Genomic DNA, 15,016 nt, shown 5'->3' on the forward strand with positions numbered 1-15,016 from the left:
GGGATGACTAAAGGCTCTGAAAGGCAGAGATGGATTATGCTAAAGAGGAGATGACAACTAGGAACTTTGAAAGGGAAACACCAGGATGGAGGGAGCACTAATCTGTTAAATATTCTCATTATTTTTTTTTTTTTACGAAAATCTGGAGTTATTTGATGAAATATGCTAATGAAACCAAGCTGGAAGATAATATTAAAGTGAGGAGGCTTTGAATACAGAAAGAATAAGGTGAGCTTGAAGACTGAGGTAAAAGAATTTCAGCATTCAGAAAACACACTCATGCATTTGTGGATGAATAACAAGCTGGGGTTCTGCGGTGGGCAATCATGCGCCCAAAATGGCGTGGGAGAGGTGGCCTTTGGTGGTAATCACATCAAAGTGTTACAGGCTGCTTTCTACAGACACCAGATGCATGGTGGGCAGTTGTACTAGCCTGCTGCTCTTCTGAGAGTGCCACAGCAGACTTGCTGGCTAAATCAGGTACGTGTCACATACCAGACAACCAGCACAACAGTACCTGAAAACAGGTACAACCAGGATGTTGCCAAATTGCCTTTCTAATGCAGCGTTCCAAAAAAACCATAGATTGTATCCAAACAAATTTTCCCATCAGAATGAGGAAGATATTAGTGTTACTGTGCAATGCACAGGGGAGATTTCACTATAAATACTCCAAACTTCAGGACTGAGACCTCCAGTTCAAGAAAGATTAAGTCAAACTTCAATTAATGAGGAAAATTGCTATGAGGATCTTTGTGGAATGGAGAGCCTGTTATCTAAGGACTGTCAAAAAGAGATATAGATACATCAGAGATTTAACCTAAGAGAGAGGAAAGGCTATGAAAGATTAAAAGAAATACTGTCCTGTGAGAAAAAAAAAAAAAAAAAGAAGATATAAACTGGCCAAACATAAGCATAAGCTAAATGTTAGAAGATGGTTCCTAATTTTTACAATGGTGAGATTCTGGAACATCCTTTCCAGTTAGAATAAGAGGAGAAAAAAAACTAAACTACTTTTAAAATAAGGCTTAATGTATTTATGAAAATCATGATACCACATCATACCAGTGGAATCTGGACTTTCTGACTCAGTCTGTTCTTTACAGTCCTGTGCTCACATGCTAATGGCAAAAGCAAGTCAGTCTGGTCGAATACCACATATTGTACTTCAAAACTATATTGGATTTGCTGACAGGCATCAGGTTAAGAAAAAAATATTCTTTTCTAAATTGCCCTCCTCAGAACAATTCATTTCAATACTAATGACTTTTCTGACATAGCACGGTGCCTCAGAGCATAAATCCCCCTTCCAAAACTGTTCACCATTTCTTAAACGGGCATGATACTTAGACCACCTTAACCAGAGATCCTTGCACTTCCATGTCACCCGCCCCTACCAGCTCCTTGACATCCTCCTAAATCACCCTATTTCTTTATTTTCTCATGTTGACAACAGGAGCATTGTATTTCTGATGCTTTATGTGATTTCCCCCTCCAGGTACTAGTTATTTATGCATTCAACTCTCTGTTACTCTAATACTAACATTTCTCTGGGCAGTTCACCCTCATGCAGATTGTAGCACATACAACTTGCTCTGTTGTGCGATATTGTGGTGATGCAGATTTACTGGCTTATTCTTGAGACAGGCACCTCTGAAAACCTAGATACTGCTCTTCCACTGAGCACTGTTACTTAAGAATAAGCTAACGGGCAAATTTCATACCTGCTATCTTTTTGGAGAGCTGATATGGTGACAGTTCATCACATATCCTGAGCCTACCTCTTAACACAGTGCAGATGCTTGGTAACTAAATAACAGGCATTTTACAGCCAGCAAGAGGGATAGAAAATATAGAAGCCATGGAGCCTGCGCTGCTCAAGCCTACTCTCAGGCCTGGTTTTCACTTTGCAGTGCAGAAAAGTTTGCCTGTGTGGAATACAGAGACAAAAAAATCAGTTATTCAATTTCAAGGCCCTGGGTCCAATGGAGAGAGCATTATAAACTGCAAACCTGTATTTTTTTCAATTTCAAACTAAGTTTCTATTAAGGAAAAAAGTACCTTTAAGCACTTCTTCACTGGAAAGAAATGTCACTCACAGTTCTCTATTCCTCATCCCTGTGCTGAACGTGGACAGTTTTCTCATTCTTCTTAAGAAAACATCTGCTCCCTTCTGCTTCCTAAGAAAATGCCTGAAAGTTTACCTGATCCAGAAACGGCAAAGAATAAGTTGCAGGACCTCTTGTTAGTACTTTTGTGATTTTATTTAGTGTAGGAAGTAATTCACCATAAATTATCTTGGAGCTGTGTTCAAACATTGGTTTTCACAAATAAAACTGAAGAAAACTCTTGTTGACTGACACATATTCACATCTATTTGAAATTACTCATTTTGGGTTTTTTTAAGCAGTTAAGCTGAAGTTCTTTTGTGAAACTTTACTACATAAAAATGGAAATATTCCTGCCCACTTGCATACGTTATCACTACTTCCATTAACAGAAGTGTATTACCGTCAGTCCTACTAGCACTGGAGAATCACTTGCATTCTATTATCAAAATGAATGATAAAAGTTTCAAAATGACTGAGCTAATTTGTCAGCTTCCTGCTGCTATTCCACCCACACCTTTACAGATATATGTTGGATTTTTTAATCTTTTCATCTCTTGTACTCATGAACTGAGTCAAAACTGAAAACAATTTTTAAAAAAAAACCAACAAATTAACGCCCCATAATTAGAGAACAAGGAGATACAACTCAGAGTAGGAAAAGTTTCTACAGTCACTCTGTCTCACAGCTAAGACTAGAACAAGCTTTAAACTTCATTATTCTCACTCACATTGCCCAAACAAATGGAGCTAGGTCAGTTTACAAACTGTTCAGTATGAATCATTAGTGTGAATATAACATACCAGAACACAGTGAGGAACCTCGCAGTTGTGAAGGCACCATTACTATATAAAGATGCTTTAACAATTGCTAAGAATTGTTTTTAACACCATAAAATAAAAACCAGGAAATACAACTTGTATAATACTGACGTTTCCTTTCGAAATGTAGCCAGGATGAAAATGAATATAAACCTTGCACATTTCTCTGCTATGTAGTGTCATATGTATGTCCTGTAGTGTCATACATATGAAGAGGAAAAGTTCAAACTTATTTCCCATACATTCAATACTACATTGCAGCTGCAATCTGCTGTGCTCCTCCAATTTCCCAGGCTTGATGGTACCTTCCGATGTGAACCTGTGCATTTTTGTCAGCAACACGGCAACACACAGAGAGGAACACAAAATCAGACACAAGTTTTACAGAGCAGAACACTTCTTAAGAAGAGAGGCGTGTTCAGACTCGATCCAGAGAGAAAGCATATCCACAAACGTGCTTTTGAGAACACTTGACTTCACATAATACAGAAGACAGTTTTTCTACCTTGCTATGTGTGCAAATGGAATGAACGTGAGTTATTTGCACTTTACATTTTAACAAACATTGGAATTTGACACTCCTTTGAGAGCATTAAGTGAAAAGAAGTGAAAACTCCATCCAGTAAGGTTTTCTAAGTCTCTTAGATGAGATTTTTAAAAAATAATTCACATTTTTCATTTTTCTTTTTTAAAAGGCAAGGAAAATATCACTTAACACATCCAGGTTACCAATCTTTATGTTAATAGTCTTTAAAAAAACCCCACCAAACACAAAGTGCACACTCACACAATTAGCCTGCTTGTTGTAAAGTATGCATGGTTGCAGGCAATCCTTTAAGCAAAGTTATAGATGGAATTAAAGATAAGGTGTAAGGAGACAAGCATCCAAACCTTGGATGTTTTTAGGCCATCTGCTGATGTCCTTTCATTCATTCTACTGTGAACACAAAACATCGTCAAACCCCTTCTCATTCCCTTATGTGACATTATTACAATGGCTGACAAATTTAAATGTTGTCCAAGTTCTCTTCAAACCTTGAGATCTGTTTGGCAGTGCCTCAAGAGGGAGATTGCTGCCACAGACAGGGATCTTTATTCAAAATAAACATAATTAATTCAATTCAAATGTTTGTCTTTACAGGAAGACGTAAGTAGGAATCCAAAGAATTCACAAGTACATCTCACCATTTCTAAGATTGTCAATTATACAATTAAATACAATATATGGCATTTCTGAACTTCACACTGAAACAATCAGGTATTGTGCAAAAAAAAAAAAACCCAACCAACAAACTGACCAAAAAAACGCCAAACCCAAAGCACGCCCAAAAGCCCATAAACAAATTAAAAAGATCATTAACATAAGGTTTTGATCAATGCAGACATTTTTTAACTTTGTCAATATGAAAGCATCAACAGTACACAGATATGCTTAAAACTTAATAAATTAAAAAATGGATTTAGGTCTTCTTTTACAAGCAAGACATTGAAGTTTGACCCAAGTCTAAGTCCTGCCAACATAAGATGAGTTTTCAGTAAGTCCTCTATCACAAAGACTTCTGATCCATGGTCACTAAACAATTCAAGGGATCCCACTGATCTTTTGGGTAATATGTCATTGTCTATATGACACATCACCTTTACCTCAAATATAAACAAATTTTCAATCTCTACAACGACATACATTTACCTTTTGTGCTTTTTGATAGATCAAAGGCTTCTGTTTTCCTTAAACCAATTCAACTGCCTCAGAATTTTCAGAAAAGCACTTAACTTCAAGAATAGCAGTGGACCCAGAATTGTTAAGCTTGAACCCTTCATCTGCTTCACAACAGACTGGGTAACACGTAACAGAAGTGTGCATCCTGACATACTTCTAAAAACTAGCATGATGGAAAGACTTGTCTTATTTCCTCATCACCTGTAATTGACAGGTAATAGCTGATTTCAGAAAGTCTTATTTTCCAAAACAGTGTGTGCAGGTGAAGTTAATGTATCTCCCCGCACAAAAGCCTGTCACATCATGTCCTCATAAATCCGCATGTGTTACCTTCTCAGCCTAAACAAAATGAAGCTGGTACCTAGAACAACCAGTAAGTCTGTTTAAACAGGTACATAGGACATAAGTTTGGCTTTGCAGAGTCAAAGAATATTAGATTTCCTCACAGATGAAGTTTTATGGTGTAATATAAATGTGCCTAAGCCTACGTCCTACCAAGTAATTTAACAGTGATGAAAGGGGATCCTTAAAAGTTCCTCATGTGTTTATTGTAACTTACTGAAACAAAATAATGCTGGCAGAGTAATTTTTGCCTTCATATACACTGAAACAGTAAATTTTCAACCAACCCTGTACCGTAACACACTATCACAACTGGCCTCTTTTTCTTTGCCAGTGTGTTTTATTTAAAATGACTTAATTTTCAGAGAAACCAAAACAAAGAATTCTTAGAAAGAAGTGTATTACAGCTAAGCAGAGTTTTAATCAGTTGACACTTACTGGCCATTTGTATACCCCTGAATTTATTTGCACTTTTCTAAAGAAGTACTTATTTGAAAGGTAGTTGTCCTGGCTTCGGTCAGGATAGAGTTAATTTTCTCTTGAGCTGGGAGGGGGCACAGCTGAAACCAGGACAGGAGTCTAAAAGATTTGCCCATGGTCACAAGGAAATCAATGGCAGTCAAGGACAGAGAATAAATCTAAAGAGCCCTTGCTCTGGTAATTAAAGATATGCAGTTTATACATACAATTATAAAACTTAGAATGTTACACTCCCAAAGCTCTTTCATCAGTTTAACACTTATGAGACAGGAAAAAAGGCTTACAAAATAAATAGTAACACTGAGGCTTTAAGATGGTTCAGATTATTCAAGAAGTGTAGGAAATTACAAGCCTTAGAAAAAACCCAAAGGATTTCTCCATCTAAAAGCATCACTGCTAGAAACATGGCATTTTGAAAAAACAAAGGTTCAGCACTAACACTGATTAGAAATGCAAAGATAAGCACTCCAAACAACAGAGTACTATCTTATTATTGTCCAGGTCTGCTACTAGCTGCATTAAAGAACATTCTCATTTTATATTTAATATATTTCTCTTTAAAAGTATGCTTATAAAACATAAATTTTGGGCCAAAACAGACCTGAGGGCCTGCTTATATTGCTATGTTTTAAAAAACACAAAACATCTATTGTCTGTTCAATTAAATCTGTATCACAAAATCAAAACAGATAAAGGATGTGTATCTTTTTATTTAATTATATCTACATACGGGATTTCAGACCACTGCTTTCAGGTTATCCAAATGGGAAGTTTTCCTACTGTACATATTATATAAAGTGACAGAAGCAAACATCATTTCCCTACCTAAAATAATCTGCTTCTCACAGACATGGTAAGCCAATTCACAGTCACTTCCACACAAACATAGCCATAGGTAAACACAACAGTCTGAATTCAACTCCAGTGAGTAGAGTACATGTAAACAGAACCTTCTGAATCAAAACTAGCTTTAAAGCAAACAAAACCAAAACCCCAATCCCCAAAAGCCAGACAAACCAACAACCCACCAAAACCCATAATACATTATTACATGGTTTCATGTCATGCCCGAAGCTGTATTTCTGATAAATTTTTCTTGCTGCGTAAGTTTAAAGAAAAAAAGAAAAAGCTGAAATGCAGTGTTCTGCATGTCTGATTTCTAGTGCCATTCACCATAGTCTGAATTTGTTATAAGTAATGGTAACTGTTAGTAGGAGAAATATTAAAGTTCCCTTAATATTTCATTACACTGCCCATTTGGAAAGTAGTAGTGCCAAAATGGTGTCCCGGAACTATGTCTGTGTTAACTTCATAGAAAAACCCACCACTTTTACAACGATATTTCAATTTAATTATTGTACACAGGTTAACAAAAACGTATCACAAGTGAAACTAAACACTGGATTTAACAAAAACAATATTCAGAATGATACAACACATGTCATTTTCTCCAGGAAATAATATTACAAGTGTTCATCTTAGGACAATTTAGCCACACTAGAGACAGAAGTTCTGTTAAAATGCAACTGTGGTCTACTAAGCCACTTATTTTAGCACTACAGAATATTTGAAGTCAGAGTCCTACAGCCAAGGCTTAAAAATGATTTAAGATTCAAATCCCAAAATGTCTTACAGTCAAAATGACAGTATTTAAAAAACATAACCACAACAAAATAACCCCAAAACAATTAATTAAAAGGCTGTTGTATATAGTTTATCCTCTTCATAGCACTCTCTATTCATATAATTGCTCGCATCATTGGTAATAGGGTCTGTATCTGGCTTGATCAGGGTGGTGTGGTCCAGGAAGTGGGGCCTGAGCAGGAGGCCCCTGCATCCTTGGAGGAGGCGGTGGCCCCCTTGGAGCAGGCCATATCCCTGGACTCATTCCCCCGGGCTGTGTGAAAGGGGGACTAAGAGTTCCTTGATCTTCACTAAACTGTGGCAAAGAGTTAGGATTATAGTGGTGGGGAGGGGGTGCATTTACGTTTACTGGGGGGCCTCCGTGCTGAGGAGGGGGAGGTCCTGGAGGAGGATGATTCATATATGGTGGCATCTGGGCAATTATATGTCCAGGTGGTGGGGTTATTGGAGGAGGAGCAGAGGTCATTGGTGGTGGAGGAGCTTGGCTATATACCATGTGAGGAGTACCTGCTGCCTGGGGAGGATGCTGCAACGGATGGCTTATTGGTGGAGGTGGTGGTGGGGGTGGTGCATAATGCTGCTGTGGAGGCATAATATGATGAGGGTGCGATACCACTGGTTGCCCCTGGTATTCAGGATGATGATGAGCAGGTGCGGGGGCTGGTGGAGGTGGTTCTCGAGCACCTGAATTTGAATCATCCTGAATAGGGACGGTTATTAAGTTGCTGTGTTTTCTCGTTGAAATGCGGAAGGTGTCCTGACTGACGGGGCGAGGTGGCGGTGGAGCCATTGACATCTCCGCAGGAGGCGCACGAATGTCTTCGTGTGGCTGGTTATAATGCTCATGTGGCACATGCTGCAAAGGGGGCGGTGGCATCATGATGTGCTGCTTTGGCGGAATGTGGCTCATATGATGTTTCTCAGGCGGCATTATGAAACGCTCAGGAATTTCAGCAGGCGGGGGGGCAATAGGAGGATGTACAGGTTCAATTGGAGGACGAGTAACAGGCTTTCCAGCTCTCATATGACGGTGGTTGATGTGAGCTTGTAAGTCCCTCTGTGACAGGTAAGTTCTCTTGCACCCTTGAACAATGCTACACATGAAGAGAGACCCTCGTACACACTGCTCGATTCGCTGCACAGGCTCATTACAGCTAAATCAGAAGAGAATATTGGTTTATTGTCAGAGAGCTCAACCTGCAAAGTTTTTTTTGTTAAAAGTCAATCAGTTTACCGTAATTACCCAAACTAGAACTGACAATTTTTTCCCCACTGCAGCAATGAAAGAAACATTTCATTGATTTTGAAGTTTATCTAGTTTTTATGTCTCCAAGCACAACTATGAAAACACATAAAAATTTCATGAGGTGGAAATTTATAAATAGCAACACTCTCTCTCACAAATTCCTTCTGCGCATTAAGACTTACTAAAGTCACTCTCACGAAGTAAATTAAACTGCCATTTATTCCTTTTCGTATTAGAATAGTAGCAGGATATCTACCCATACTTAGACAACAAAGTAAACACTGATCTCTTACAATCCCAAAATATGGGATACGAAACTATAATCAAGTGGTGTAGCAGAGAGTATTCTACTGCCTCTGCTAAATGCACATAAATAAGAACCACGTTAATACAGTATCCAAAATAAGATATTTAAGCTACTTTCCTACATTTCCTTTAATAACAAATCTTGAGATAACTTACCCTGGACACATCTTGTCTCCCTTCTTCTCATGTAGAATAGCACAGTCATAGCAGAAAACATGCTTGCAAGGTATCTAGAGACAAAAAACGGCTCTGTTAAGACATCGTATATAAATATCTATGTCATTTTGCAGAATACAGTTCCTCCCTCCAGCACACAATTTCTAAATGTAAAAGTAACTAAATTACCTATGAGGTGAACAGGTATAGTGGTAGTCAGCAGTTTACAGCATCTTTGCATAGAAACTTTCTAAAACACTTTGTGTTGAGCCTGGGTTTTTTCAGGTACGTTTGTTTAGGGTTTTTACGTGTTGGCAAAAACATGTAGGCAAAAGTTTTAAGTTTTGCAATAATACCAACACTGAACATTCATGGAAGCTGCACATGCAACCTAATTACACTTGTTTTGCTTTCAAGGAAGGAAAATTTTAAAAGCATTAACTGTCATTAAATCAGATCCTGAAGCCTGTTACATCACACTTAGAAATCTAATCTCAGGGATTTAGTTACACTAATTTTAAAGGGACATAAAAGTGAACAGTGTTTTCTAATGTCATTGCAAGTCTTCAACTGAGATAAAGAGCTTATTTTTAAAGCTGAGTGGTGTAAGGTCAAACCCCCACTGAACTTGAAGGGTTTTTTGTTGGTGACAAGTGTTCTGATTTTTTGTTTAACGTTTTCAAGCTTATTTCATTAAACCGGGGGGCGGGGGGTAAAGTGAAATCAGACAGAGGGAACAAAAACACTTCGGCAGTGACGGCCCCTGGTTCCATCCTGATATCCTTCTGCTGTTTATTCAGAGGCCTGCTGAAACCAGTAACCTCTAGAGACCTCATAGAGACACAGTAAAAACTAATTTTACCTAAAGGGAAACCATGACTGCATCTTCCAATGATAATTTCACTCACCATGCGTCCGTACATTTTGATGGGCAATCCACACTTATCACAGAAATGGACTGGCGTATCATCCTTTTCCCCCAGCAAGTTTATCTGATAGGATAGAGAAAGGGGTAGGAGAACAAAACCCAACATCACTAAAGCTTCTCATTTCAGATATCACCAACTCACTCATTATTTCTGAAATAGCTGAGAAGGAAGCAAGAACACCACAAGCGTGAGAAAGCAGACGATGTATTTTCAGTCAGTCAAAAATAATGGACACTTTTATTTAAGAGGGTATCTACCAGGACTACCTACAATTTAGTATGATTCACAAAGATTCATGACTTCCCATCCATGACTTTACCTTATAGTCCCAAAAAATGGGTCCAGGGAATCTCCTCTGATTGCCAAACATTTCACCTCCTTTGCATTCATATCGCTCCTCTTTGTTATAATCAAATTCTTCTGTAGAAAGAAGAAAGAGAAGAAAGACACAAGCCAACCATAACGCTTTCCTAATTGACACCAGCTGCTATTAAGAGCATGTGTCATTCTATACTGAAATCATCAAGAAATGCCACTGCACTTCCAACCTGCTGGGCCCATTCTACAGAAAGGTAGAGTCAAAATAGTACGACAGTCTGTTTTGGGAATGTGCACCATTTTGAATCCTTATAGTGCAGCAGTACCTGGAAATTTGAAACTTGTTTTGCACTTGGACAGAACCTTGGACTCCAAGACTGAATAAAGTCTTGAACAATACTGCAGAATAATATGCTTCCTTACTACAGGTTCTAGTATTTATATTAATTTACCTTCATCACCAGCTTGTGTTTTTGAAGGCATCCTGTTCATATTTCTTGGAGTTCGAGGTGCAGGTTTGGTTTTATTGGTCTGTTTTGAGATAAGCTTTATAGGGATTCTTCTACGAACATCAAGACCACCCAATGATCCTGAACTATTTGTTCCTTGCAAATCATTGTCTATGAAACAAAAAAAAAGTTTATGTAATTTTTCAGTTATCTAACAGTTTCTAAAGAGGCTAAATATTAACAGTTTTAAGAAAAATAATTTTTAAAGCTTGTTTAAGACTCATACAACGTATCAAAAGTTTAATCACTAGAAAATAAGTATCTTCACATACAATTTCTTCTAGTAGTCAAGTCACAAAACTGTATTGGGAACAACCATGACTTTAAAAAAATCTAGTTCTAAAAATAAAGCTCTTTTAAAAGTTAAGTAGTCTGTCATTTCTCCACAACAGGAAAAAAAAAATAAATTAACTGTATAGCTCCTCTCACAGCATGAATAGCACTGGAATCAATTCTTTGTACAACCATGACAACATAGAATTTCTTATGAGAAAATTATAATTTTTACAATTTGTGTAAATTGCTTATTGAAGTGTAAGGAAACTCTATATTAACTAAGCATCTTGACATATCACTTAGAAGTTTAGCATAAAGTATCACAAAGTATCAATACTTAAGAGTACGAAGAAGTGTCCTTGCTAAATGGAAAATTATTGTTCCTCACTACATACAGAATTCTCTTTAACCAGCTTTAAATCTGAGTGCCAGGGCAAAGAAAGCAAGAAACAGCCTAACACATCCATCAGTAGATACAGGCTCCAAGAGATTATCTAGAGGGGGTATTGCAACAAGCAACACCAATGACAGGAGTACAACTCCCTCAACTTCCAGCGAGTCTACCTTAAAACACTGCAGAGCATATCATTCATACAAAAATAAAGTTACATCCTTCACAAATCTACCCATCTCACTTTCATTTTAATTGAAAATGACATTTTGACAGGTGTTTCAAAGTGGTACATGCTCAGCCTCGAAGGGGTGTGCCACAAGCTGTTAGGCGTGAGCCCTGCCTTTCCCCTCAGTATGGCACTGCAGCCTGGCACGATCCCTGAGGCCACGAAGGATTACAGCGCGGTAGCATCTGGACACAGAAATTAGGGATTCATTAGTGTAGCTCTGCTCAATGCCTCACAAACTGCTGACCCTCAAACCCTATAACCACCCCACACAACACAACAAGTAGGAGGAGAAACAAGAACAAAAAAGGATAAGAAGGATTGCTCTAAGTTATTCAGCAGCTACCACCAAATCTATGAACTGCAACAGTTTCATATTGGGACTGTGCCCTGACAATCACTTTACCTCAAAATCAAGAGCCCTCAATTTCCTCTGATAGATCAAATGCATTTATTCCTCTAAGCACTGTGGTTGACACGTCTCACTCTAAAAGGCAATATGTAAAAAGACAAAAACAATAAAGCCTGGTTTTACTTTTATTTGTTGCTATTGTTTAGGCTGTCCTGTTGGCTAAACAGATGACCGAGCAAACACACAACTATGACATCAGGCTTCCCCAGACTACTGGAATAGGACATCAGACATAATCATGATAAAGGTACCTATTTTCCACTTGTTGGAAAATTTTGTTTTCTACCAGAATACACAAAAATGCAACACCAGAAAAAGTCTCTGCAGGACCCAAATCCATTTGTAAATAGGGATAAGTAAAACAAATTTAAATAAAACCCTTGTGTATTATTCAGTCCATTGAACTGCCAATAAAAAACAATGAAGTTCCTGATGCTTTTCTTCCAGAATATTTACCTGAGTTAGCTGCTCAACTAATCCAAACTAGCAAACTTATTAGTCATTCATGTTTCACAGAAGGATAACAAATTCCAGTCTGTGTAAGCAGAATTAGCAGGATTAAGTCCAGAAAAAAACAGGAAAAACATACCAAAATTATCAAGAGTACTTAGAGAAGCTCTAATTAGAGGTGATTATATCCTCCTGAATTGTCACCTTCATCAATTTTTCTTAAGCTTTATTTTTGCATTTCAGGTTTTTTTAATGTTCACAAATATAGATCAAATACAAAACCTTATACATATAAATTTACAATGTAATCTTTGCTAAGGGGAAGAAAAAAAACCAACAAAAAACCCCCTAGCAAAAGCCCCACGTCCACTCATCTATTCATCAGACCAGGCCAGCATGCTAACCAGCAAAGTATCAAAGCTACGAAAAGAAATTTAAGCGCACGAGAAAGTTTCCTCCCCAGCGTACAACTACGGAACCAGAAAACACATCATCGGCACCCATCTCGGGAAGCGCTGCGGGCAGACGGGCGCCACCTCTGAAACGCTACAGGCTGCATCCACCTGCGGCAGGCCGACGGGCTCCGGACACACCGGCCTACTTCGGGCAAGGCCGCCCGCCCGCCCCGGCGCGGCCCGGGAGCGCGCCCCGCCGCCGGCAGCGGCCGCGCCGGACGCTGCGTCCAGCCCCTCCGCGCTCCGCAGCCCGCCCCGGGCCGGGAGAGGGGCCTCCACCCGCGGAGCGGCCCCCCGCAGGCCGGCGGCCGAGCCCCCCCGCGGGGCGGGGGCAGGGGCCGAGAGCCGCCGATGCCAGGGGAACGGGGAGGGGGGGGGCGGGGCCGCCGCACGCGACCGTTGGAGGGCGCCCGGCGGACGAGGGGGGGCGGGGAGCGGCGGCCGGCGAGCCCGGCGCTGAGGGGAGAGACCAGGCCCCGCCGCGCGGGCCGCGGGGAACCGCGGCGAACCCGGGCCCCACCGGCATTACCGGGCGCCGGGCCGCATCCCGCTGCTACCCTGGCACCGCCCCGCACCCGGCGGCCCCGCGCGCGGCCTCTCCCCGCCCGGTAGCGCGGAGCGGGCCCAGGTGGGGACGGGTATAAATGGGTCCCCCGGCCTCTCCCCTCCTCACCATTGTGGTCCATGATTCGGCGCGGGGCACTGTGGGAGCGGAAGGGCGCGGCCGGAAGCGGAAGCCGTCAGGAAACGGGAGGGGGGCGTGAAAAAGTGCGCAGTGGGGGAAGCGTTTGCCGGACCGCGCTCACCGCGCCCCCGCGGAGCGGCCGCGCTGCGGTAGGGCGGCGAGGGCATGGCGGAGCCCGCGGGGCGCTCGGCCGAGCGCAGGGAGCGGCGCCGCGCCGCAGCCAGACCCCCGCTCCCGACAGGCTGTGCGACGGGCCCGGGGAGGAAGGCGCGGCCGTTGCGCAGCGCCTGCCGGGATGGCGGCCGGCCCCCCGCTGCCCCCTGGGGGGTGTAGTGCCGCCCGTCCGCGCCCGCGCCTGCGCGCTGCGCCGGGAGCCGCCGGCTGGGGGTGTCCGCGGACATGGCGGCGGCGGGGGGCTGGGCCCCGCGGGGTGGCAGGGCCTGCACGGGGCAGGTGGGGCCGCTGCGGGGAGGCCCCGGGGCCCTCGGCGGCGCTGGCAGGTTCGCTGTGCGTCCCCCTCGGGGCCCGCCTCGGCCTCTGGGGGCTCCTGCCCCGCTGGCAGCCGCTTCCAGCTGCTGAGGGGGGAATTCACACGCGCTCCTGCCTGGGTGGCCGGGGCGATGCAGGCTTCGGAAGGCCTTGGAGCCGCAGCAGGGAAGAGTAGCTGGAAACAGGAGACAAGACCCTGTGGCTTCCTGGAGAAGGGTAAAATCAAAAGTGAGAGGGATCTTTCTGTTCAGGAGCCATGACAGCGGTGCCAGCGCGCTTAGTGGGAGGGTGTTTTATATGGCGCGGGCTTCCAAGAAGCTGGACAAATCGGAAACCACGTTGGGCTCTGTCAGCTGCTGATGGTCAGACTTGTTTTACGGTGGAAACAGAAGATTCGTGACAGTCAAGGCTATAGGAGTACCAATGACTTGATGGAATGCTGGACCTCCAGTATGCCCTAAAGCTTCACAGCACTAGACCTAAAGAGACTACTTTGTGTAATTTCCATAAACTTAGCATTTTGTAAATCCTATGTAAATCAGTGGGATACTGTATAACATGCTTCTATAGCACTGAAAAAAGCAATATAAATACAATTAAATCATAGGTTATAGGGTAGAAAGTGGCCTTAAGCAGTCCTTCCACAGCCGTAAGGTAGGGGCAACTGTACTTCAAACACAGATTCAAAGTCTGTAGGATTGGGGTCTTGTGTCCCTACAATGTCAGTTGCGGATGAAAATATTAACACAATAATGATTTAGCAGCAAATCAAGATTTATTAATAACTAGCAGCACTTAATCATTAACCAATTTAAAGATCTACAAAATAATTCAGTAAAATACGGTAAAATAGCAACTTAACAACAGATTTGAGGATGACAAGATTCACACTAACTTACTATATGGTACCTTAAATCTATAGATATATACATGCACATTCACAAACACAAGACGTACAAACACACAGACAAAAGTATTTGGATCCAGTGGAATAAGTATGTCCCCACACTTGTGAAAATAACTGTGTATACCCAAACACGTTGGTAAGC

General features: G+C 41.6%; 1 protein-coding gene across 6 annotated transcripts; it reads right to left on the bottom strand.

Annotated features, from left to right (window-relative positions):
- Positions 1 to 6,164: 6,164 nt before the first annotated feature.
- On the bottom strand, positions 6,165 to 13,676 carry CBLL1 (Cbl proto-oncogene like 1). Of its 6 annotated transcripts, none has more exons than XM_074827776.1 (7): positions 13,467 to 13,647; positions 11,883 to 11,963; positions 10,524 to 10,691; positions 10,073 to 10,173; positions 9,733 to 9,816; positions 8,825 to 8,898; positions 6,165 to 8,270 (listed from the first exon to the last, which is right to left on the bottom strand). In XM_074827776.1, the coding sequence occupies exons 3-7, from the start codon at positions 10,561 to 10,563 to the stop codon at positions 7,229 to 7,231; spliced, it is 1,341 nt and encodes a 446-aa protein (XP_074683877.1). In that variant the 5' UTR covers positions 10,564 to 10,691; positions 11,883 to 11,963; positions 13,467 to 13,647; the 3' UTR covers positions 6,165 to 7,228. The 6 variants fall into 6 exon arrangements, with proteins under 6 accessions (XP_074683877.1, XP_074683878.1, XP_074683873.1 ...); XM_074827777.1 differs by lacking the exon at positions 13,467 to 13,647 and adding an exon at positions 12,783 to 12,797; XM_074827772.1 differs by lacking the exon at positions 11,883 to 11,963 and having other exon boundaries at positions 10,073 to 10,170; positions 13,467 to 13,676.
- Positions 13,677 to 15,016: the final 1,340 nt, after the last annotated feature.

Source organism: Strix aluco, chromosome 5, assembly GCF_031877795.1.
Source record: "Strix aluco isolate bStrAlu1 chromosome 5, bStrAlu1.hap1, whole genome shotgun sequence".
NCBI lineage: Eukaryota > Metazoa > Chordata > Aves > Strigiformes > Strigidae > Strix > Strix aluco.

Coding starts and splice junctions, on each gene's coding strand:
- CBLL1 (XM_074827771.1), bottom strand. Junction 8,899..9,732: donor TCAAAATGTACGGACGCATG/GTGAGTGAAATT, acceptor TTTTGTCTCTAG/ATACCTTGCAAGCATGTTTT. Junction 8,271..8,824: donor GGAGACAAGATGTGTCCAGG/GTAAGTTATCTC, acceptor CTTCTGATTTAG/CTGTAATGAGCCTGTGCAGC.